General features: G+C 39.0%; 2 protein-coding genes across 4 annotated transcripts; both read right to left on the bottom strand.

Annotated features, from left to right (window-relative positions):
- Window positions 1–975: 975 nt before the first annotated feature.
- Window positions 976–11,802, bottom strand: LOC148357729 (sushi domain-containing protein 6). Of its 3 annotated transcripts, none has more exons than XM_088345456.1 (5): window positions 11,636–11,802; window positions 9,367–9,450; window positions 7,693–7,893; window positions 4,502–4,646; window positions 976–2,735 (listed from the first exon to the last, which is right to left on the bottom strand). In XM_088345456.1, exons 2-5 carry the CDS (start codon window positions 9,440–9,442, stop codon window positions 2,495–2,497), a joined length of 663 nt encoding a protein of 220 aa, XP_088201582.1. In that variant the 5' UTR covers window positions 9,443–9,450; window positions 11,636–11,802; the 3' UTR covers window positions 976–2,494. The 3 variants fall into 3 exon arrangements, with proteins under 3 accessions (XP_088201582.1, XP_088201580.1, XP_088201581.1); XM_088345454.1 differs by having other exon boundaries at window positions 976–2,738; XM_088345455.1 differs by lacking the exon at window positions 11,636–11,802 and adding an exon at window positions 11,103–11,232 and having other exon boundaries at window positions 976–2,738.
- Window positions 11,803–15,454: 3,652 nt separating this feature from the next.
- On the bottom strand, window positions 15,455–20,238 carry blvrb (biliverdin reductase B). Its single transcript, XM_088345421.1, has 5 exons — window positions 20,051–20,238; window positions 18,415–18,576; window positions 16,779–16,868; window positions 16,562–16,693; window positions 15,455–15,776 (listed from the first exon to the last, which is right to left on the bottom strand). The coding sequence occupies exons 1-5, from the start codon at window positions 20,130–20,132 to the stop codon at window positions 15,622–15,624; spliced, it is 621 nt and encodes a 206-aa protein (XP_088201547.1). The 5' UTR covers window positions 20,133–20,238; the 3' UTR covers window positions 15,455–15,621.
- Between the last annotated feature and the right edge of the window lie 4,928 nt (window positions 20,239–25,166).

The raw sequence follows: 25,166 nt of genomic DNA on the forward strand, positions 1-25,166 counted from the left end.
GTATTGGATGGAGCCATGTTATTGTTTGGTTGCTGTTGAGAAATAAATATGCTTAAAGGCGGAACCACAACGTCCTGCTTATCGCATGAAGAAAATTCACACTCTGACATATCCTTACCAGGAATAAAGCCAAAACCTTAGCCCCAGAAGAAATATTCAAAAGAAGCTAACAAAATTTATGACGCTACAAAACGTAAACGTACATTAACGAACGACGCAACGCAAACATTGCATGAATGAAGATGAGTAAATACAGGTACCTGTACATACTGATGGCAGATGGAAAACAGCGATGTCATACACATGCAAGGAATGTTGTAAGTAGATTTATAATAAACTTAATTTTAAAGTGTTGTTCTGTTATATATTCTGATTATCAATCCTTAAACAATGGGTTTTTTTGCGATAAGTCGTCTTATTGAGTTTCAAGTGGTGAAAAAAATGGGGCAGGCAACTGTTCAGAGTTGTCTGCCCTGGTGTCCGGTAACTTTTTGTCATTAAGAATTTTTTTCCTCAAAAACAAATTCCACATTCTATCTTCATTTCCCAGAAGTGCATTTAATTGCAGTCTTAGTTTCCTGAAATCTATGATTTGTGAAAAACACATCATTGACAAGCTTTTTTTTTTCCAAAACTTTAAGATTAAAAACCTATTCCTTTGTGACAAAATTCAAATCGTTATAACCTCATAATGTTTTGGCATACATCTATGTATTATGGATTTTTTAGAAGGTATTTATGGGAAGATTTTTCTACACTATTCATGTAACAGGCAAAATACTCAGTGGTCCAAATAGGGTCGTAAAAAATATTGTTTCCTAAAATATTGCTAGAATTCCCTTTTTAATTCATCTTGGGGCAGCCATTTGCTACTAGTTGTCTTCGGTAGACAGTTAATTCCTAAATGATGGATGAAACATGGATTCTATTCTTTAATTCATTTTCCACAAATGCAATAATAATCAGAATGAAACCTAGTATTGTCATTATTTTATTTGTACATTTGGTAACTTTTCACTTTAAGTAATTTTCATAGTAAGAAATGGAAAACATTAGCTACCAAATAGATGACAAAACAGGCATAATGGTGTATTTATCAATTATGACAATCGTATATAGAGTGTGGCATTCATAAAAATAACAAATACATTCAATGTGCAATTTGATCATTTTCATATAAATATAATCTTTGATTTATTACAAAGTCCTGCTTGTGTGTACAGTAGGACCCTTCAAGTCTAGGTACAAGGTTTAAAAGCAGGATCTTAATTATTTCAGTCTTGGTTATATTAATGAATAGTCACTTCTCATTCGATCTGAGAGGCTTCATTCCACAAATGAACCCGAAAATATTAACACACTGTTGAAAATAACATCATGAATCCTGGTTGGTTGCTATGACTACACAGGTTTCCATAACAGCGTGATTGCACTCGCACACACTCCCGTTTACGGCGCAACATACACTACCGTTCAAAAGTTGGGGGTCACTTAGGAATGTTATTTTTATAAGGAAAAACTCGTTGTTTTTTTTGTTTTTGTTTTTTCAATAAAGGTAACACTGAACTAATCAGTAAAACACTCCCCACATCAGTAACACAGTTAATGACTATTTTAGCTGCCAATGTCTGTTTTTTACATTACATAGGTCCATTTCCAGCAACCAGCACTGCAGTGTTTTTACCAGAACATTGTATTTGCTAATTGTTTTAGAAGGCTAATGGATTATTAGAAAACCCTTGTGCAATGATGTTAGCACAAGTGATAACATTTGAGCTTGTCAGAGAAACTACAAAACTGATCTTTCTTTGAGCAAGTCAAGTATCTAAAGCATCACATTTATGGGTGTGATTAGACATTTGGATTGAAAAAGAGGACTATCATCTGAAACTTGACAGTTTGTTCTTGTTCTAAGAAATGAAAGGTACTCCATGTGAGAAACTGCCAAGAAAGTGAAGATCTCCAACAACGGTGTGCACTACCTCCCTCAGAGGACAGCAAAAGCAGGCTCTAAACTGAGAAGAAAGAGAAATGGGAGGCACAACCAAGCAAGAGGACAAGTACTTTAGAGTCTCTAGTTTTAAAATTAGACACCTTACAGGTCCTCAACGAGCAGCTTCATGAAAGAATACCCGTAAAACACCACTGTCAACATCTACAGTGAAGAGGCGACCACGAGATGCTGGCCTTCCGGCAAAGAAAAAGCCATATCTGAGACTAGCTAACAAAAGGAAGAGATTCATATGAGCAAAACAACAAAGGCATTGGACAACTCATTTGATGAATAGAAGTGTGATTTGTTTCATTGAAAACAAAACATATTGCCTGGGCAACCCTAAACCTTTGAACGGTAGTGTATGTCAGACGAGTGCAAACTGGCCAATCACCTTCAAATGGAACGCCAACCGCCAGGTCCGACAAAGTACAAGACAAAAAAAAGTGTCAAGTCATCACATCCATCAGCTGTCAATCCAAACCACGTAGCATCCATCCTTCATACCAACTTGTCCAGCTGTCGGGATTCACTCGTCCGGGCAGAGACTTCCTCGTATGGAGGCGGCAGGATGTCAGGGGTGGATTGGTTGGTGGGGGGCTCCAGTGTCAGAAGGAGCTGGGTGGGTCCCGGCCTGGGGGCAAGGGGCTGGCCCCAGCTGCCGTACACGGCCTCCTCATAGGACGGAAGCGAGACGGGAAGCCCCTCGGCCATCAGGTCCAGCTGGTCCGAAGACCGGCGTCTGCTGGGAGAGATCACGTCAATGAATCATGGACAGTATTGTAACTAACAAGTTACAAAGGAACACATTCCTGGAATGCAATTACTTTTAGACTGGTCAGGAAAAGAGCGATCTAGACCCACACAATGCCGCTCAAACACCTAGTGGTAGAGATTTCATTTGCTTATGTTTTGTATTTTATTTTCATACCTGTCAAGCTCCAGGGCTCCATGCCCTTACAAACTGTCGTATTTCCCCTTACAAAATACTAAATAATCTTACACCATATTTTTTTTTCCAAACGTGTTTATTTATTAAGTTTAACATGTTATATTGTACATGTGTTTCGTTATATCATATATATTGTTGTATTTTGTATGTTATATTTTGTTGTGAGATACTGAGTTACTCGACATGAATGAGGTTTATCATAAAAAAAGTTCAAAAATTAAGTAGCTTGGACGTAGAAGGAAAAAATACATGCAAATATAATTAAGTAGAATAATACATTTTTATTATTTAAATTAAGAATTCGTTTTCTGCATTAAATTATTGTTGGTAGTATACTGATTAAAGGGATAACCACAAACCTGTCTTTTTTCATTTTCTCCTTTTATACTTCCTTTTTTTCCTTAACTTCTTTATACAACATAATAATTCGTAATGTAATGCATCAAAGCAAGTGAGCCGTTTGAGAGCTGGCTCTCTTTACTGAGTTGAGCCGAAAAAGCTGGTTCTCTTAAAAGGTTCACTACACAACTCAAACTCGTTTGACTTGATTGATTTGCCGTTTCCTCATAGTCTGTGTAATTGACAAATTTGCGTTTTTCCTTACAGATTTTCTTGTACGCCGTACACGTCTTAAAATGCATAATAAATGTACTTTGTAAATTGAACGTACAGGTTGACAGGTATGTAATTTTGACCCTCCAGCCTTGCCGTAGCCACCTCAGAGCGTGTCTTTATGACAGTGTAAAAGCATGTGGCTGACACAATACTCACAACAGCAGGCTCCAAAGTTAATTTCAACATTGAACACTTGAAAGATCTAAACCTTTAAGTTTTATATTTGTATGACTGCTTCAACACATTGTTTGTGTTTTTTGACTGCTTTAGTCAAATATTTTTGTTTGTTGTTGTTGAAATTAATTTTGCATTACACCATGGCTGGAGAAATCAAAATGTCCTGGAGCGTACCCAGAAATGGACCAGGAATCGTTAAGTAGTTTGAAACCAGAGACAAAATGGATATGGAGTGTCTTGGCTAAATGTTAGTTTGCAAGCTCTCAAGATTGCAAAAGACAACAAATATGAAGGCTCCACTGCTTCCACAGATTGTTGAACACGTTTTCTTCCATGTCTTTTATTTTGTGGCCATGCGAGAATATACGCTTATTTATCTAGATATTTACTTTTATAGTAACACACAAATTTTTTGTGTTAGAAAGGGATGACGCTTTACACTGAAAAACTACATCAACCAGATTATGAAGGTGCTGTATCTGAGTCAGATCAGGATGCTTCTCCTGCTACTGGTAACCATGCAAACCAGTATCTGTTTCATATGGGGGAACTAAACCTTACCCAAAAATTGCTTGGAGGGGGATGGCCGCCATCAGGCTATACTTGCCCAAGACACACCACAGGAAGTGGTGCCCAAGAAACTAGGATACGTGAATGTGAATTTGGGGGTAACTGGGAAGTAACTGGTAACTCTTACTAAAAATTGTTTCAACCAACTACACGACTTGAGTCGCGTGTGCGAGTGATAGCTGGAACCTTCTCACCTGTGTGATTGACAAGGACAGAGGCGGGACTTCACCACGAGGCAGCCAGTGGTGGTAAGCAGAAATATGGACACGTCCACAGCGGTCGTGGCTACATTGGGGGCCCAAAAGTCTTCGCTGCTGTTGGTGTTGATGCGAGGGCCCCCTGTAGAGGCAAGCAGGACGGTTTCAAAGCGAGTTGTGGTTTCACATTAGGCCTTCAAATTCAGTTTAGGCTTTAAAACGGTGGTCACTAAACATTTTGAAGCCGAGAGCTACATTTTATTTTAGCTAAATAGAGCGAAGGGCCAGTTTGAAAATTATTGTGTTATTACTATGTTTATATTATGTTATGACCAAGTTGTAGGTCTTAAAAGATGAGTTAAATGGCCTATAATAGGTCAAAAATCACAATTTACTACAAGGTGTCTTTGATCCATAACTGGAGAGCTATTTTCCAAAGCGTTCCACAGGTTACTCAGGCTTCAAAACACTCGTCAGGTGTAAGGTTTACAGTTTGAAGGCAAGATTAGGGTTTTAAGAACATCTGTGTTGGGCTCTCGAACATTTAACGACTGTTATTTATGTCACATATTTTAAAAGTGTTTTCAAGGGTCATATTTAACACTTGCTTTGTAAAGTAACAAAATATTTCCTGAAATGAGCAAAATGATCTACCAGTGGAACAATTTTTGAAACTCGTTTTTTCAGTATAATAAAATCAAATGTGACAATATTAAAAATGAGCAGTGTCTTCGGGCGAAAATATTTTTTGAGTGTAATATCTGATATCATCTTCCTCCAAAAATTATGTATCTCTACTACCTCCGGGCAGATAATTTAGCACATTTTGTGTACCATTTTTCATATTTTACTATATTCCTAATTAATGTAGAGTAAATTGATTATTTGGTTCAGAATCTAATTCGGTGGTTAGAGATTCGGTGAAGCTTAGTTTCCCCAACGAATTAGATCAAAATAGCTTCACATTTTGTCTGGCGTTTATCATGAAGGTAACAATACTCTAAACATATTTTTAGCTTCAATTGATTGATTTTGCATTGATGATTGATCAGTCCAAAAAGAAAATAATATAGACACACAAATAATACACCCTTTTGATTTTAACAAACTACAGTTTATTTACATGACAAGGAAATTCGATTTAAGCGAAAGGATAAAAAAATATTGTTGACACAAGTACTTGTGGTGATAGGAAAGGGGGGTGGGGAAGAAATTCTGTAACAGGTTAACAGTACTGACCTAAAATCTGGTTTTAGAAAAATCAACTCATTTAAATGATCAGGATTTTTTTCATAGCGTTTTGTAATGATATTTATACCCAGCACCAAAAACCGGTTTGTGGTGAAATCTTTTATTGTGTACCGTTGGGTCACATAAGGCATCACAGAGGAATTTTCGAACCTTGAAAACACAACATAAAAATTCAAGCATTTTCAAGGATTTTTAAGCAACCGTATGAACCAAAAGATTTTACAATTGAGTGTTTTTTTTTTCTGTCACAGCAGTACTGGGCATTGTGGGTAAAAGCGTGGACAAGTTTTTGATGTTTCTGCGGTTCGCTTTTTGTCTGTTTCGTTCGTGTTAATTCTGGTGGGGTTTTTTTTCACTTCCTCTATCCGATCTACTTCCTGTTCCCAAAACCATTAACAAAAGACAAAGACGTGGCACTAAAATAAATAATTAAATCAAATTGGAAAATTCAATAAAATACAACATGATTAGTGGGGCTTTATGTTTAGGTCAAGGTTTTAGGTTTTGCTTTCAAACTAGATTTGATCTTTTGAACTCATGTATGACGTTTAAACTGTGCATAATGTAACATAGTGTCATTTTTTGATGAATCAGGGCCCCCTTTAAGAGTGAAACCAAACCCGCGATGACTTGCGGAAGGACGAAAAGAAGAACTTCAGAGAAGATTTAGGTCAGCGTCTTTAAACCTTGGTCCATTATAGGAAACGCTTTGTATGCAGGCTCGTCAAATACAATTGGCATTTATGACAAACCACAAATTTGAAATTGTGCTTTACGATTTTTTCGCAGAACAGAAATTGTTCTAATTCCATGTGGACTCAAATCATTTTTAATGGCAGCTCCCGTGTCTTTTTGAAAACACACTTTTAACACATTTTTTAATGTCTGATAAAATACTAAAATTAATCAGTAGTTTAAAAGAATTTGAACCCAAAGGGCATGTGAAATTGCATATTTTTTACATTTGTACTGGTGAAATAATTGTAGGGAAAGAATGAAAGAATGAAAGAAAAAGACCTTAGTAAACTGTGTATCAAAGGAAGAAGGGAAGGAAGGACAAAAAGAAGGAAGCAGGAAGGAAGGAACAAAGAAAGAAACAAAGAAAGAAACAAAGAAAGAAACAAAGAAAGAAACAAAGAAAGAAACAAAGAAAGAAACAAAGAAAGAAACAGAAAGAAACAAACAAAGATGAAGGAAGCAAACGGGGATGATGGAAGCAAAGAAAATACCTCAGTAAACTGTGTATAAAAGGAAGGAAGGAAGGAAAGAAGGAAGGAATGAAGGAACAAAGAAAGGAACAAAGAAAGGAATGAAGAAAGAAACAAAGAAAGAAATGAAGAAAGAAACAAACAAAGAAAGAAACAATAATGAAGGAAGCAAACAAAGATGATGGAAGCAAAGAAAATACCTCAGTAAACTGTGTATAAAAGGAAGTAAGGAAGGAAGGAAGGAAGGAAGGAAGGAAGGAAGGAAGGAAGGAAGGAAGGAAGGAAGGAAGGAAGGAAGGAAAGGAGGAAGGGAGACAGGAAGGAAGGACTTCAGTAAACGGTGTATTGTATTTTAGGAAGGAGGGAAGGGTCGATGGAAAGATGCCAAGAAATTAGTTGGAGAATAATAAATAAAGAAATGAGTGCGGATGTGCATAAGCTTTAACACCACCTAGAGTCTCTTTGTGCACACCCCTGACTTGCATAGCTCGTAGAAGGTTTTGCATTTTCCAAATTAGTAAGCGAACAAAAGGTCAACGAGACGCGGCGGAATCGGGTCCTCGGAAGGCCACTTTTGTAAGTATCCTTCATTTAACAAGGCTCATTCCTGATCATAAAATTGTTTAGAAATAAAATCGCTACAACATGGAGGATTTTGGCCTCCTTGGGATTCCGTTTTCCGGACCCTCGCAAAAACAACTTTGACCCTTCCTCCGTCTGAACACTCACCTTTGACGCTGACGCAGGGAGCGATGGGCGGCTTCCAAGCGCCGTGATAGCAGCGGGAGAAGGGAGTCTTGGGCGTTCGATAGCCGTCCTCGCAGAAAAGATGGACAGAGCTTTTATGGGGGAAACCCCGGCAGGGGGACGGCTCACAACGGAAGCCCCCATGCTCCGGCACCAGGGGGTGCGAGCAGTTCCTCAGGCGGACTGTACATGGCACGGAAGCATTGTGTAAATGTTAAAGGGACGGTGTTTGACAGAGGCAATTTTGGGTTCAGAGCTTTGGGGGTACTGAGCACCCAGAGTGTCTGACTAGTTAAAAAAATAAAAAAAAGTCACTTAAAGTGATTTAGGATCATTCAACACTGTTCAGGTGTGTCACCATAGACATTGTGTAATTGTGAATTTCTTTCTAGTTACTGTGGGTATTAACCTCTCATCCGAACATGGTCCTTTTTTACATAATAAAACACAGACGATAACAAAGTCATAGTGTTGTATGGTCCAATGGACTGAACCATTTCAAGGCAGTGGAGTATTTCTGACACTCCGTTGTTCATATTATTTTTTGCTTTACTTTTTTTTTATTTAGCATTTTTCGTCCTATTTAAGCCTAGCCTAAGTTTTAAAAATGTTATAATTTTGGGGGGTGCCCCCCTCCAAAAACAGGCTGGTATGTGATATTAAGAGCCTCTTAGTGATAAAAAATATTTAAGAAAAATGCTATTTTGGTTTAAAAATAGACACAAGTACTTGTTGCTACAGTTACCCAAAAAACTAAAACCTTTCAAAAGGCTGGGCAAAACAACGAGAAGAAAAACTGTGCCTTTTGGTCACTTTGAGTTGCCGTAGTTTGTATTATTTCTGTGTTTTTTATACCAATTACATTACAAAATTTAGCAACACCTAGAGGTCAAATAATACACCCTGTCCCTTTAAGGAATAGTTTTAGGGGATAATCGCTTATGGAAAATCTCGTCACATCAATTTTTTAAAACGTCCAGAAATTAGCATTTTATCATACTTAACATGAGCCTCAACTACTGGAAGCTGACATTATTGTCCCACATCTTGCTGCTACAGGTACCCCCAAAAACAAAAAAGAGAAGAAAAGAGAAGTAAAACTGGTCTCTAGTTTATTCCTTTTGCTTTTAGCATTTGTTTTTGGTTTGCAGGATACAACAGAGCGACACCTAGTGGTCAAATAATACACACTCTCCCTTTTAATGTATCCCTAAACTCCTAGTCTTTTGATTTTGAAAACTTGTTTGAAGCAGTAGCTCAGGAGTAAAGCGCTCGTCTTGGGATCAAAAGGTCGCAGGTTCGATTCCCGTGTTATATATTGAAGTGTCCTTGAGCAAGACTGAATCCCTAATGCCCCCGATAAGCAGGTAGTTGCATGGCTGACGCTGCAATCGGGGTGTGAGTGTGTGTGTGAATGGGTAAGGGTGAAGCACATTGTAAAGTGCTTTGGGAGGTCTTCATTGACTTGAAAAGTGCTATAGAAATGCAGACAATTTACATTAAAATATACCTTCAAATGTAATGTTTGGCTAGGTTATTCTATAGGATAAATTATTTCAACATAGCATTTATAGTCGTCTTTAATTACTTCTTGGAGGAAATGAGGTCCCTGCTGAAGGCATTCTACCAAATGCATTGGGTTAGTTGGGTGGTTACCTGCAAAAAGGTGCGGTAAGGAAGTCAAGAGGATGATGACGGTGCGTCGACATGCAGACAACGTTGACATAGACATTCAAGTTCCTGTGGAGCACAGTTGCTTTGTAACATGCCTTATATACAGATGTCGGAATCTTGTTTTTCAACCTAGCAACAGATCAGTTTGTGGGAGGCAGGTGAGACACCCGTCATCACGAAAATGCAGGGGCGGGTTTAGGTTGAGAGCTTTGGGGGTGCTGAGCCCCCATAGTGTATGGCTGACTCCCCCACTATTCCGCAAGTGACACTAGCCGAGCGAAAGATGAGCTTGGAGGAGAGTGGCGCTCTGAGTCAAACGGATTGAACCATTTCCAGGCAGTGGAGTATTTTCGACGCAACGTTAACATTTTTTGTATGGCATTCCTTTTTTTTAATCTGGCGTTTTCTTCATATTTGTGCCTATCATGTCCTTTATTAAGAAAGAGAAAGTTAAAATGCTATACTTTTGGGGGGTGCTTGAGTTGAATTTAGGGGTGCTTGAGCACCACCCCAAAACTGTCTTGTTTTAATCATGTGGAAATGTAAAATTTGAATACCTTCAATGGTCTCATTTAATAACTTCACAATATTCTGATTTTGTCATTCGAGAAGTTTTACATAATATTAATTATATTAATAATATGATTAGTATGTAACGTATTACTGCGCTGAGCATTTGCAGATGCAGAGTGAGGCATGCCATTCTCTTGCTTTATGGCAGAGGGTGATAGTGAGACCAAGGATTCTGATTCGGCACACACCTCAGCCCCAAACAATAGAACAAGTGATGATATTTGCAAGCTGACAGTGTCACGGTTGCCATGGCGCACAATTGGCCATGGCCGTGTGGCGCCAGCTGCGACTCGTTGACAGATTGACTCTCCGTCTATTTAAGATCAGTGCTCTCACTCTTGCTTTGTCAGTCCGTCAACGAACCTCTGCCCCGCAAGACGTGGGTTTCGACTCATTCCTGTTTCCTGTGGGTATTTCCTGCCTGATATTGATTGTATCCGTTTATCTTGTCCTGTTTAATTTCAGTTTCCAGTTTCATTCTCGTCTTGTTTGTACTGTTTAATTTCGATATTCTGTTTTGATATCTATCCTGTCTGTCCCGTCCTGTCCGGTATCGACCCCATCCGTCCGATATCTGCTCGGGCAATTGGAATCGATCTCGTCGGCCTCTGGCTTCCTATCATTCCATACCAGACTGTTGCCTAACGTGCATAACTCCCCATTTCCCGTAAAATAAAAGGCTTGAGTGAGAAACGTCACACATTTGGGTCCTGATCCAGTTCCGGTTCTTGACAGACAGCAAGTCAAGCCTCTACTATTTTTTTTTCCCACAATGGAAGATTATCCATTTATTGATGATTTTATTCAAAAGGAGACTTAAATTATAAGCTAAGGTAAAACAATAAAAAACAATTGCATTTTATACATTGCATTCTTCCATATAAATTATTAATAAAACGCAGTTTCATTTATTTGTAAATCTGACTGTGCCTCACCAGACAAGAACCTCGCATAACGTCACTGCCACAGATGAAATAATTGCCATGGGATTTCCCCTTTTTAATCTTTGAAGCAGCGATTGTCCATGTTTTGAGGTGAAGGCCACTTTGTTCATCTATAAGTATACAAGATTCTGCATCTGCATGAACCATTTACAAGCATCTAAACCCAAATATAGGCATTGGATTGTTTACTTTTGTAGTTACCTGGCAGATTGATATAAATAGAGTGAAGGAAAAGTGTTCTTGCTCTCTGACAATTCAATGTCGATGCATCCAAAAGCATGCCTCTAATTCTCCCAGCCAAGAAAAAGATGTAATGCTCCCAGGGATAAGATAATCATGGCTGATGTGTGCATAAAACTAGTGCACTCTTTGAGTGAGTGCTTGTGTACACTGTAAATATATTTGTGTCCCAGTGTGTTGTCATGTCAACAGATAGGACAGCAATGAGAGGTCAACATATCAAACAGAGCAATGCACTGCGTGGGCATGCAGTGTTTATCCTTCAGGCGTATTGGCTTTTTAAAATTGTACTACAAAGAAAATATTATGTACTTATTATTCAAAATGAAAAACATAAAAACAAACAAAAAATTAAAACAAATAATAAAATGTCGTTTATTTTGGTATTGTCAGTGCTGTGGTCACAACACATATCATAAATGTATCATCTTCTTGTTTTAGTCATCACGAGTCAATGAGAAGCTGACCATATGATAGAAACTTGAATGTCTCACCTGGAGGCAGCGGTGAGAAGTGAAGAATGAAGCCGGCGACGGCGGTTTGCTGCTCGGCAACAACAAGTGTCTCTTCTGTTTCTCTCTCCACCTTCAGAAAACGCTCCGGCATCAGCTGTGCGTGTCAAAGTCGCGAAGATCTCCGATTGGCTGTGCGGCAGACCAAATGCACCCTTACCGGAAGTGAGGGTGATTTGGTGAACTGAGTAATTATACTTCCCGTAACCTTCCTCTTGGCCAATGTTCCCTCTAAACTGCGCGTGTGCGTAATGGCGCACTGGCCAGACCTTATTAGCGCACACAAAAATCTATTCAGTACGAAAAAAATCAAGGTTCTACATTTCTAAAAAAAAAAACATCTTAGATAATTTGGCCAGAATTACAGTGCATAAGGGTATGGTTTTTTTAAAACACCGTATTTTGAAGTCTATATTAACACGAGATTGAATAAACAAAATTAAGCGTGCATGAAAACAATACAAATATATTTTTTCCTACCATGGTTCACGGATCGCTTAACCGCATAGGTCGTAGGGGCACTAATGAGGATGCAACTCTGGACAGCCTTCTCCACTGTTGACGGTCCTGGGCAAGTTCTTGGCACCAGTCCATTCCTTAATGTTGTCGGCCCGGTTCTATTTCGGTCTTCGTCTCCTCCTGCCCCTTTGGACTGTGCCCTGGAAGTCCTGATGATCTTGTGACGTGACCATACCACGGAAGTTTCCCGTCTGTGCATTTGACAACAGTTCTTCATGGGGTCCAATGTGCCCTCTGTTGCGCGCCGTTTTGTTTGTCACATGGGCTAAGTAGCTGATGCCTTGAAGTTTCATGTAGCATCGCATCACCTAGCTTTTCTTTTCCAGTTTTGCTGCTAGAGTCCATGTCCCGCAAGTGTAGAGGAAGATGGAAGTAAACAACAATTTTCTCTATACTGCAGTTTATATATCGCCGTCTTGCTCTGCCAATCAAATTTTGAAAAAGATGCATGTTCATTTAACTGCTGCTAGGAAGAAATGAAATGGGGGACTGTAGAGGCAGGGGCCAGGGTCACGGAGGAGCTCGTCCCCGCAGTTGAAGCGGTGGATGCACGTTGTACGCAACTTTCAGTGAGTTACTGCCTTTGCGCAGTATGTTGAACAAGTTACTTTCTGCTTGACTATGGTATTAAAACAACTTGACATTTTTTGCTTCCGTTGTATTATTAAACGTCACAGGAGACTGACTGTTTACATTTACATGAAAAATATTCTCTTTTTCTTGGGTTAAAGGTTGCTGAAATATCTGGTATTACATTCAAATGATCGGCAGATATCCCAAGTCAATCATTTTACCAACACTACCATATCCCCCTAGTGGAGGTGGCTGGAGTCAAGATCACATTCACAATTCTGACTCTCTCTGGGAGATTGATAAAGAGGAGGGGATTCCCAGCCCTCTCGCTCAACCCAACTGATGTGTTGGGAGTCATTAGGTGACCAAACGCCCCAATTCCAATGTTTATGTAAGTCGGTCGAGGCTTGAACCAGCAACCTCCTATTCTTGGGGCAGGCGCCCTACCTCCAAGGCCACCGAGCTGGTACTTTGCCATCACTACTTCCACTAAAACAAAGTGTGATTAAATACAGTTCTCGATTGCGCGACCGAGTAAATACACCCACAAACTGTTACTATTATGTAAGAAAATATTCATTTTGATGTAAAGGTAACTGTGAAAACCTGCCATACAACCCAGAGAACACCTGATCTCAGGAAGGTTTTTACTCAAATGGGAGAGTCTGGGAATTCCAGGTGCTGTAGACAGATCATCTTTTGCACGCTCTGCCGTGACAGTACTTACTGTATTAACCCCACCTCCCTCTTCCTGTCAGTGAAAAATAAATTCCCTACGGAGGCCAAATTTAAAAAACAAACAAACATACATTCGTGGCCCGTATAACCTCTCCAATAGCACATTTACCAATTCATTAATTACCATACGATTGCCAGATTCTCAGCAAAATGTAACTTGATTTGATCTCGGGTTTTGGGACATGGTTGATAATTATTTGGTTGCCACACGCAGGATTGATGTTGCTCACCGTTGTTCCAATTTGTACAATTGCTCAGACATGTGGATGCTTAGAGGTATCATTGCTCTTGAAGACATCTATCCATCCATCTATTATCTGGACCACTTATCCTCAGTAGGGTCACGGGGGTGCTGGAACCCATCAGAGCTATCTTCTGGCAGTGGGCAGGGGACACCCTGAACTGGTTGCCAGCCAGTCGCAGGGCACATAGAGACTGACAACTCACTCGCTCATTCACATCTAGGGACAATTTGGATTGGCCGATTAAACTGACATGCATGTTTTTGGAATATGGGAGGAAAATGGAGTGCCCGGAGGAAACGGGGTGAACATGCAAACTCCACACAAGAAGGTTTGATTCCATGACCTCAGAACTGTGCCACACACGCGCTAATTACACACGTCCTTTCCCTCTTAAAGACATTTTCTACTCAAAACCATGACACCTGTCTCACCTTTTTATTACCTGGAAGTAGGTCAACCTCGTGTATAAATTCTATATTTTTGCACTCATTTTTTTAATCCTTTACTTTATTAAGAGTAAGAGAGTTTTTAACATTTTTTAAAATGCTAAAAGTTTGGGGAGTGCTTCGGTTGAATGTGGGGGCGCTTAAGCACCCCCCAAAACGCGCTGGTTGGGCCCATGTTTTAGAATTTTCCTTAGTCACCAAAATACTTTTCGTAACTTGTTTTTTTTGTGGGCCACCAGAGGGCCTCAAGCGAATGTGACAGAACTCTAAAAAGGGGCATTGTGTATTATATAGCGCCTCCCACTGGTGAAACGTCATTCATTAAAATATATATATATATATATAAACGTGCATTTAAAGAATAATCACAGGTCAAGAAATCTGCCTCACCTAGAGAGAGTGGACATGATTATCCACCAACTTACTGCTAAGGGTACAAAAAAAAATCAAAAACCTTGTGAAAGGCTGTGCAAAAAAATGAAAAGGTAAATAGGAGCAGTTTGAAAAAAAATGATACGTTTGTATTTTTTTCATTAAACTTCCAATTATATGAAAAGTTAAGCCGGTATTATTTAGGCACGAGTTGGCATGAGTAGGTTTTGGTTTCTGTTTTAGCAAAAGTAGACAAAATTAGCTAAAAATAAAAGAAAAACTAATAATAATAATACATCTATTTTCTGCGCCGCTTATCCTCACTAGGGTCGTGGGGGTATAGGAGCCCGACAGTGGGCAGGGGACACGCTGAACTGGCAGTGATAAGCATAATGATAATTAAAAAATAATAATAATAGTAATTTTGTACAAATCACTCAACTGAAACCTTTTTTGAAACATTATCGGAATGGAGTAGAGAAAAGTCCAAAATATTTTAAACAAACAAAATAAATTCTTCAAAGAGAAGTAACATACAATCAAAAATTATATATACATATATATGTATATATATAAAAACCTCAGGGGCCGAATGTGGCCCGCAGTTCTAGACTTTGATATATGTGAGTTGCAATATTTAGAAAATGTACAATGCCAAAAACCATGACAATTGTTATAGTTTTTCTTTGCTAACTTAATGTCAGCTTTATGTATGTTTTTAGAATGTGATTTATTCTGTGTAAGGGCGTATGTTATGTCTCATCGGTTGGCACAAAGTGCATTTTTTATGTGTTCGAATTATATTGGTGGAGTCAAATCAAACATTGTCGATATACGCGGATACACGTCCCCTTGGTTCTGTGTTATACACTTATCAGGATAAGGATGAGAATAATGTACGTCACAAATCATTTTCAAAGTTGTTTTATTTGAAAGCACACAACACAACATTTCTGATAAGATCCAAGATTTCAAATATTGAATTTGATAGAATTTGCATGGTGGGTGTCTGTATGAAAGATTTCAATCAATATCAAAAAAATATACCTTTTTTTCATTGGTTTTACATTGAGACTTATTTGTAATCCCCCCACACGCCGACAGTCTTGCCATCCCAAGCGTTGGTTGACAGACAACTGACCATGAAGTGTCCCAGGTCGTGTTTGGAGATTGCTCGGCCTCTCAGTTCGTTCTCCGTCACCGAGTAGCGCTCTGTGAGTGGAAGATTGTCTGTGCAGCACATTGGAAAAAAAAAAGCATTAAATGGCATGGTCACTGATATTTCCCTCCAAAATTATGAATCCCTTAAAATCTGGCATTAATATAATTTAATATAATAATTTCTAATTAATTCATCAAATCTTAAAAAGGTTAGTGTTATTTAGCGCCTCTTAGTAGTAGAAAAACATTCATTGAAATAAAGCAATATTGATTTTAATGCTAAGCAAAAACACATGAACTATCACATAACATGCCTTTTTTTAAAATAATCGTAAATATCCATATTCATTTAACATAACATGAGCTATCTTGCTGCTACAGGTACCCCCAAAAAACAGAAACCTTGTGAAAGTATATGCAAAAAATCTTTCAAGACTTATTATTTGTTGTTCATTATTAATGTTGGGCACGACAGTGTAGTGGTTAGCACGTTCCTGACACAGTTCTAAGGTCATGGGTTAAAATCCAGATGCCAGCCTTCCTGTGTGGAGTTTGCATGTTCTCCCTGTACTTGCATGGGTTTTACTCCGGGCACTGCGGTTTCCTCCCACATTCCAAAAACATGCATGTCAGGTTAATTGGCCGATCCAAATTGTCCCTAGGTGTGAATGAGTGAGCGAATTGTCTGCCCCTGTGTGCCCTGTGACAGGCTGGTAACCAGTTCAGGGTGTCCCCTGCCCACTGCCCGAAGATAGCTGGGATGGGCTCCTGCCTACCGCGACCCTACTGAGGATAAGCGGTGCAGATAATGGATGGATGGATATTTATGTTGGAATTGCTGAGTCCACACTGACTGTCAATGTGAGGCGGCATGACGGCCACGTAGTCCAAGCCGGACGTTTTCAGGACGTCGTACATCCTGTCGTGGTCCTCGGTGACGGCTAGCAAGCGCGGCGGCACTTTGGCGCGATCCCACAGCAGGAAGGCTAGCCAACCCGAGACAGGGAGAAAACAAACGATTAAGAACATTTCTGGAAAGTAAACACGTGTATATAGTGTGAAGAGGCGTACCTGACATGCAGCCCACCACTTTGCGGATTCCGCGAGACTTCATGATTTCCACGATGTTTTTGGTGCCTTCAGACATGACGGTGGTCGGGCCTGAAGGAAACCCGACACTCGAGTTTGTTGTGTCTACATAATTTTGTCAAGCTATAACATTCATTGCTCAATTGATGTTTAGTAAAATGTCAATGTGAACATCCTTAGAAAGAATGTACTGCACCTATATAGTGCAGAAATAGCATTCAATCCAAATGAGTAAAGAACATTGCAGTGATGAGTAGATGCAGCCATATATTTGACCAAAAACCCTTATCTTAAAGTTTATTATTTTGCTAACCAATGTTATTGTATAGAGCAGCGGTAAGGAACAGTTTTTACCAAAAGTGCCATAAAAGTAAAAATATTTTGATATTGTTTTTTTTTTTTGGGGGGGGGGGGGGAAGAAGCCACACTATATATTTTAACATACAATTCAACAAATCGTTAAACACCATCTCCAGAGAATTGCTATATATATATATATATATATATATATATATATATATATATATATATATATATATATATATATATTCACAGTCTTGTGTGCTTGTTTAGGGTGGTGATGGCCTTGGGGAAGAAACTGTCTCTGAAGAGTGGAAAAAGTATTGTTGACTTTTCATGTGAGAGTTTTTACTAATATGTTTTGGGTTTTTTGTAAGAAAAGGGTCTTTTTCATTTGAGAGGTATTTGGATGTGAGAGACTTTTTGCGTGTGATATTTTTGGGTGTGTCTTTTTTCTTGTACTTATACAACATGAGGACCAACATTAGATTTTTTTACCACCAAACTACAGAATGATGATTTTTCTGGGTGATCAGTATACGTATGCCTGTGCTTACAAATCTATTACCCCTTTTGAGTCTATATTTTGTTTATGGAATTGAGGTTTCAATTTCATTTAAGTGGAGTGTATTTTTTTGTATGAGAGGCTTTTGGTTGTGTGTCTGTTTTCCTGTACTTGCACAATATGAGGATATAGGGTTAAAAAAAAATCACTCAACAGAATGTGGACATTTCTTGCAAGTGTAGCATTTTTGGCTGTGATTACAACTCTAGAAACCATTTTGAGTCTTGAGTTTGTGTTTGGAGTTCATGTTTCAATTTGAATTTGGTGGAAAGGTTTTTTTCCATATGAGATTTTTATGGATCCCCGTGAGTTTTTGCGTGTGAGGTTTTTGGTGTCATTTTGTTTTTGTTTTTGAAAAATGTGAGGACTGATGTAAGGTTTTTTGTTTCTATTTTTTTCAACCAACAAAATGAGGTATTTTTGGTAAGTAAGGATATTGTTGCCTTTCTGGGTGACTCCAGACCCCTCTTTGAGTCTACGCTTTCTTTTTGAACTTCAGGTTTTAATCTAATTTGGGTGGGGAAAGGGGAACCTGCTGGGAAACGCATTATGTCTTTAAAAATAAATGTTGAAAGTTAAGATGTTAAAGGAAACCAGTGGGTGCAGGATTTTGAAAGAGTTATTATTGAAAAACTGTTTTGGTTATGTAATGTTTTGATGTGTGCATCAATTTATTCTTTTTTTGGTAGCATGAGAATTTTAGTATTTGAAAAGTGATTGAATCATGTTCTGTATTAAGAGTTTCGTTCTCACTGAGGTCGTTCCTGGTTCCCAGGATGATAATGGCAGCGTCCTGCCCCTCCATTGCTTTCTTCACATCGTCTTTATTGAGCACGTCACCCACCACGACTCTGGACGCCTTGTGGTCTGTCGGCAATTTGGCGGGGTCGCGCACAAGAACTGTCACGTTGTAGTCTGCAGGATGTAGGAAAGAGCGCATGAGAGCATCGTCGTAAGCATTGTTGTGAACTGGATTTTCTTTTGCTTTTATTGCATGTTTTTGGGGAACTTAATGGTAATCATAGAACCAAAAATATAAGAGAAAGTAGTATACATCTAATATTCCCTTTCTATAACCTCTCAGAAGTGGAACCTTCTTTCAATGATTTGATGCTACCAGATGTCCCTGACATCTAGTTCTAGTCTTCCACACCTACACACTTACAGAAACACACCCAAATGTTACCAAACGGTCGGAGTGACATCGCCCCTCCTGCACAAGCAAGATAACAAGCATCTATCATTACCATGCCAACCTAACCCAACTTGACTCAGCTTTTTTTGGACCAAACCTCCTCAATCACTTTATATTTAATTTACATCTTAGGATGCTATTACCCTCAACTTACATAGCTAGATGCACATTTCACAAGATTGCATTAATGATTAAAATCAATCGGTGTTGAACGTATATGCTCTTTCTTTAATTAATAATAAATAGGCCATTTCTTTAAGGAAAACTATCAATATCATAATATGACTTGAGCTCTTCACAAACAATTCTAACTATTTTTCAGCAACTGTGTTCAGAACTATTGGAGTTATTTATTTATTTATTAACATTGCATGAAACCATGCCTGCAAACATATAAATGTTCGCCGTATTTTATACAATTTAATTGATCATTTCAAATTGTGTACACCGTATAACAATATTTGTAAGGGGGAACAAAAGTAAATATACTGTTGTGATTAATAAGAAATAATTAATTTACTGAAAGTAGGGAACATAACTAAGAATGGTGCAGAAAGAATTGTTTGTGTTGATTATTTGTGAAATAAAATAAACTTGTTTTATAAAAATGATCTTGTTTTTTTTTCTACATAGTCTGTCTTGCTGTGAGTAAATAGGTGCCACATTTTTGTAAGGTTCATTATCGCTCAATATTAGGATTTACAATCATTGATAAGGGTAGCAAATGGCTCAAGTTGACAGGTATGATCTTACGTAGCTGACTCCTCAATTTATTAATTTATTGATTGGGAAAAATGTAAAGGCTCCGGTTTTTCCTTCTTTAGATTTTAATTTTTCACCTTTTATTTTTTCGCTTGTATAAATATAAAAAAAAAGTCAAGCCGGTTTTTTAGGAAAGTGATGAATATCATAATATAACATTAATATTTCCCAAACAATTCTAACAAATTTCCGACTGATATATTCAAAACAAGATTTTTTTTCTCTATGTTAAACATGCTCAACGCGGGATTATATATAAAAAAAGAGTCAACAAGACATAATAACGTTATTTTAATATTACATGGATTTGACAAGGATTTGGCGTCACTTGGACCAGAAAGTTACTAAGTAAACCTAAAATATATACACTACAGTATTCTAAACTGGAATTAGTTACGTCACGGCGCGATGATGTCATCCGTCGTCTCTCACCTGCAGCAGCGAGCGGCAATGTGGCCAGGCCGGTCATTCCCGTGGCCCCAAAAATCACAACGTTCTTCACGGAGTCCGACATTGCTAAAGAGAAGAGCGTCCAGAGAGATAGTGAACAAAATTGTCACGCTAACTTAACTCACTAGTCACGTTATGATGGTTAGCTCATTGCCTTTTCCGCATTTCAGGCTCCGCCCCCCGTGTTCGTTTAAAGATACAGTAACCCTATTTTCAATGTATTAATCTATTTATTCATGTACAGTATTAACCGCTTAACGTTTCTGTACAATTCGCCTAAATTCCCTATACAAGACGTACCCAAAGTAAATTAAAGACTGTTCTCGAACCATTTGGAGAATATGGACCCTTTTGGTCTCTTTTGAAAGGTAACATACAAAAGTTTTGTCTCCAACGAAATAATCACTGCACGGTCAACTAACATTGAGTAATCTCAGTTGGAACACACAGACATAGAATGTTTTTATTCGTGCCAGGATTTTTCTTTTGCAATTAAATGCCTGCAGATAAGTGTAGCATGGTGAAGGGTTTTATACATTTGACTATAAAGGATTTTGTACGATCAAATACAAATTACATTTAAATGCAAAAAATATTCACTGGCTGAGCTGTGGGGAGAGGTCAATGCCACCTAGTGGAGAATGATGTTTACAGGAACAGCGGGGAACTGGGACAAAGGGCTGATAAGATAATCAGCACTTCTCGGTGCAGAGGGGCCCTGGTGACGTAGAAACGCTTGGGGATCTTTTGACTATTTCAAACATCAAGGCGAGGTGTGTGGAGCCACGTGGGGGCTTTCCTGGCAGGCCCATGGGAGGAGCCGGCACACCAGCTTGCGGAAAAAACGCTGGCCGAAAGAGAGACGCAGAAGATAGAGAGAGGAGGCTTGACCGAGACTCAAGCGACACTAATTCAGCTAATTCGGCCATATATTCGATGGAGTTCACTTAGCTAAATTGTTTAAATTGTGTTAAATCTGCACTCGTGTAGAAATGCCGGTCTCTTGTCCATCTTTTCCTTCAAGAAACGAGCGTGCATTGTTAGGTATGTTGTGTTTGGTTAATGGAGTCAGATAAAGAATTCGAACAATTTGGTAAACGGTACATATTAATATTTAATTCCTAACAATGGGCATATTAGCTGGAAAACAGGTGAGACAATAGCTTGAAGCCACCTGGTACCTTGTAAAATTGTAACACAATCTGAAAAACTAATATTTGCATTTTACACATTTTTTTGCGAGTAGTTTTGGCATTTCCAAAAGTGTCCATTTGGAGAGAACCAGTTAAACAACACTAAAACTTTTTCAAATGTGTATTTTATTTTGTCATTTTTTTTAGAAATTGGTAAAGAGTTGTAAATGCTTGACTTCTCTTTCTACTAGTCAAAGCAATGATTGTGCTCAAGAATTGCCTTGCACGGGTTTATTTTCAGCTCTAATTTGAATACACCTCTGAAAAAAGGCATAGAATTGTCTTGGGAATTTCATTGGCTAACTAAAGTGTTAATCATCATTGGAATTGGTTACTACTGGCTAAAGATATTCGGAGGTACGGGTAGGCAATCTCTCGTTTATCAAACAGGCTGTGGACCATAAAAAAAGCCTGCTATTGGCTGAGATTGGTGTCAATTAAAAAGTCAGTGGCTAACGATCATTTTGGGAATAATTTTATGACTCACTTTATTTTTAAGTGGTAGTTTTGGAGCAAAACAAACGGAATATTACTAGGAACATCGATTTTTTTTATCTGTCGGCATTATCGTAGGTTTTGGAGTATATTTGACAGAGTTGGATTCTCTGGATTGTAACATAGCCATTTTTGTGGACATTCAACGAATTTGATGACGGCCAGGGTGAGTTACACCGGCTTTATAGTTTTTGGGTATCTTGTTTCAGACTGATCGTGGTGTTTCTGCGATGAGAATATTTTGAACTGATCACCATATCTTGAATCCCAAGAGTTTAAGCTTTCCATTGATATGTGGCATGTCATATTTCAGTAACTATTGACATCATACAGACACGCATTTATTTATCAAAAGTCCGGCGAAGTTAAGAGGTTAACTTGTGTTTTACGATGGTTAGAATTATTGTTTTTTTTTATCATGATGATGATAATGATGATGATGATTATTATTAGTATTATTATCAGTAGTAGTAGTAGTAGTAGTAGTAGTAGTAGTAGTTGGGGTGGAAATAATTGTGTAGTATTATCCGTAATTCTTACCAATATTTTTGGTGACTGAGAAAAAACAGAGCCCTGGCCCATATCTTAGCACCCTGACCTTCGGCATCACCGTATGGTACAGAGCCTCCTCGGGTTCCTGTAAGAAAACCTTCCAGCGCACGAGAGCCGCGGAAAAGATCATCTGTGCCTATCTCCCATCCCTTCAGGACCTGTACACCTCTCGCCTCACCAGCAAAGGTCTTTCCATTAAGAGAGACCCCACCTACCCAGTTTCTTCAGCCTGCTGCCATCAGGCAGGAGACTGCGGAGCCGGCGCCCTGGGACCAGCAGACTGCGGGACAGCTTCATCTACCAGGCTGTCAGGAAACTGAACTCCCTGCTCTCCCATCCTTCCTCACAGCCACTCTCTCAACATTGCCCGCTCCACCTAGAGCCTGACTCTCACCTTTTATTCATTTTTTATTTTTATCTTTTTCAACAAACGGACACACACTCACTGCCTCCAGGAAACTACATCACTTTAACAATTTAACTAGGACCAAAATAAGCTCACCTTGCTCATTGCACAATCATACACATGTGCTTTACAACTCAGAACCTTTTGACCAACTCGGAACTTTTTGTTTACAAGGTACCATTATGCACTTTATGACTTATGTGTGCACTTATGTGTCTATTTATCTGTTGTACTGTCATGCATGTGTGTCTCAGTGTAGTGTGTCCTAGCATTGTGTTTTTGTGTTTTTTGTTTTATATTCTAGACACCGAGGGCTGAGAGAAAATTTCAGTTCTCTGTTTTTGCTGCAGAAACTATTAAGAAATGACAGAAATGACAATGAAGTGTTTGACTTTATGACAATGAAGAGTTTGACTTTACCCACTTATACATACTACTCTGCCACAAGACCTCCTCCATCATCCCCATCCCAGAGAAGTCATCAGTGGTCGGCTTCAGTGACTACAGGCCTGTCGCGCTTAAGCCTGTGGTCATACAATGCTTTGAGAGCTTGGTGTTCCAGCACATCAAAGGTTCCCTATTCCCCATGCTGGACTATCATCAGTTTGCCTACAGGGCAAACCGCTCTACTGACAACGCAATAAACCCCGCTCTTCATGCTGTGCTAAGCCATTTTGAGAAACGCAGAAGATATGCCCATCCTGGAATTCAGTTCTGTGTTTAATAACATTGTCCCAAAGACCCTGGTGGACAAATTTTCCCACCTGGGGCTCTCCTCCTCCATCTGCCGTTGGATTATGGACTTTCTCTACAACTGCTTGCAATCTGTGAAACTCGGCCAACACTTCTCTTCCACACTGATGCTGAGCAACGGATTCCCCCAAGGATGTGTGCTTAGCCTTCTACTGTTCACCCTGTATACCTCGAACTGTTCACCAATCTATTCCACAAACACGATTGTCAAGTTTTCTGATGACACCATCTTGGTGGGACTCGCCTCTGATATCGATGAGGTGCCATACCGGAAGAAGGTGGAGACATTGATGACGTGGTGTTCAGTAAACTAATACTCAACACCACTGAATCCAAGAAAGTCATACTAGATTTCAGGACTGCAAGCACGGACCCAGGTCCACTCATCATCAATGGACACTGTGCAGAGAGTCCACTCCTTCAAACTGCTGGGCATGCACATCTCCGAGGACCTCACCTGGTCCATGGTCCATCCCCACTCGGGCTGAGGTGGGGAAGGCCCAGCAGCAACTCCACTTCTTGAGGGTTCTCAGGAGCAACCTGGAACAGAAGTTGTTAATGTCCTTCTACAAAGCCACAGGAGAGGTTTCTGGCATACAGTGTTACCATGTGGTATGGTGGGAGCACGGCAACAGGCAGGAAAAACAAACAGAAAGTGATCAACACAGCACATGACATTATCCATTGTTCTCTGCCCAGTCTAATGGACAGTGCTGGCTTGCTATACCACAGCAGAGCCATCAACAATACAAATGACTTTTACCACCATGGCCACCTCCTCTTTGACCTCTTGCCCACTGGAAGGTGCTACAGGTCCCTCAAAACTAGGACAAACAGGCTCAGAGAGAGCTTATTACCCACAGCTATTTCTCCCTAAATGACATGCGCAGAAAACTGTAAAAACAAATCTTTCGACATATCTTTTTTTTGTTGCTGCCAAATGTTATTTCACTTCTTCTTATTGTATTATTGTTCCGATGTACTATTATTTTTCATTACACTAGTATCATACCTTAGGTCTGTATCTTCAGGAACCCCTATGTTGAAACTATTTTTATCTTGACAGTCTTTTACCTTTTTTTCTCTTTAAATACTTTATAACATGTTTACCTCGGAGTGTGCCATGTCTAGTCTTGTTCCATACAATGGTTCACAATGTTGATATCAATGACAATAAAGACACTTTATTTTAATTCAAATACATTAATTAACTACTACCCTAAATAACTTGGATATACTTTATTAACTTAGCATGAGTGATAAATATTCTCTCCAATCTACATACAAAAAAATAGAAATTATTATTACCTTTTAGTATGGTGTCTGTGTTTCCTTGTGTTGTTTCAAAATAGGTTTTTACACAGCACATTATTTTTCCAGATATTGTTCTTCATTTTTGATTGATAAGAGTTAGGATTTTTTTTCGTAATGGTAGTACTAGTTTTATATTTTGTTCGCGGTCAGTATAAATATTACTTTTGAAAAATGTATTATAAAGCATGAGTTGAGCTTTAACCTTATATTTTGAGATAAGTGTCACGACCAGCAGACAGGTAAGACTCAATCCCGTATCGTTTTCTCACAATTTTGTTGAAAGAAAGAGGAAGGGCAGCCAATGTTCCGATACGATGCTCGCTGGACGCGGGAAGCAAGTCGCTCTCGTACTCGGATTGTGATCCGAACACGGAAGGGGATCTTC

This window comes from Urocampus carinirostris, chromosome 10, assembly GCF_059441175.1.
Source record: "Urocampus carinirostris isolate Australia breed hairy pipefish chromosome 10, RoL_Ucar_1.0, whole genome shotgun sequence".
Taxonomy (NCBI): domain Eukaryota; kingdom Metazoa; phylum Chordata; class Actinopteri; order Syngnathiformes; family Syngnathidae; genus Urocampus; species Urocampus carinirostris.

Coding starts and splice junctions, on each gene's coding strand:
- LOC148357729 (XM_088345454.1), bottom strand. CDS start 9,442: ATGTCTATGTCAACGTTGTCTGCATGTCGACGCACCGTCATCATCCTC. Junction 7,894..9,366: donor CTTACCGCACCTTTTTGCAG/GTAACCACCCAA, acceptor TGCCATGTACAG/TCCGCCTGAGGAACTGCTCG. Junction 4,647..7,692: donor TCCCTGCGTCAGCGTCAAAG/GTGAGTGTTCAG, acceptor TTGCCTCTACAG/GGGGCCCTCGCATCAACACC.
- blvrb (XM_088345421.1), bottom strand. CDS start 20,132: ATGTCGGACTCCGTGAAGAACGTTGTGATTTTTGGGGCCACGGGAATG. Junction 16,694..16,778: donor AGTGGTGGGCTGCATGTCAG/GTACGCCTCTTC, acceptor CGGGTTGGCTAG/CCTTCCTGCTGTGGGATCGC. Junction 15,777..16,561: donor CATGCCGCCTCACATTGACA/GTCAGTGTGGAC, acceptor TGTGCTGCACAG/ACAATCTTCCACTCACAGAG.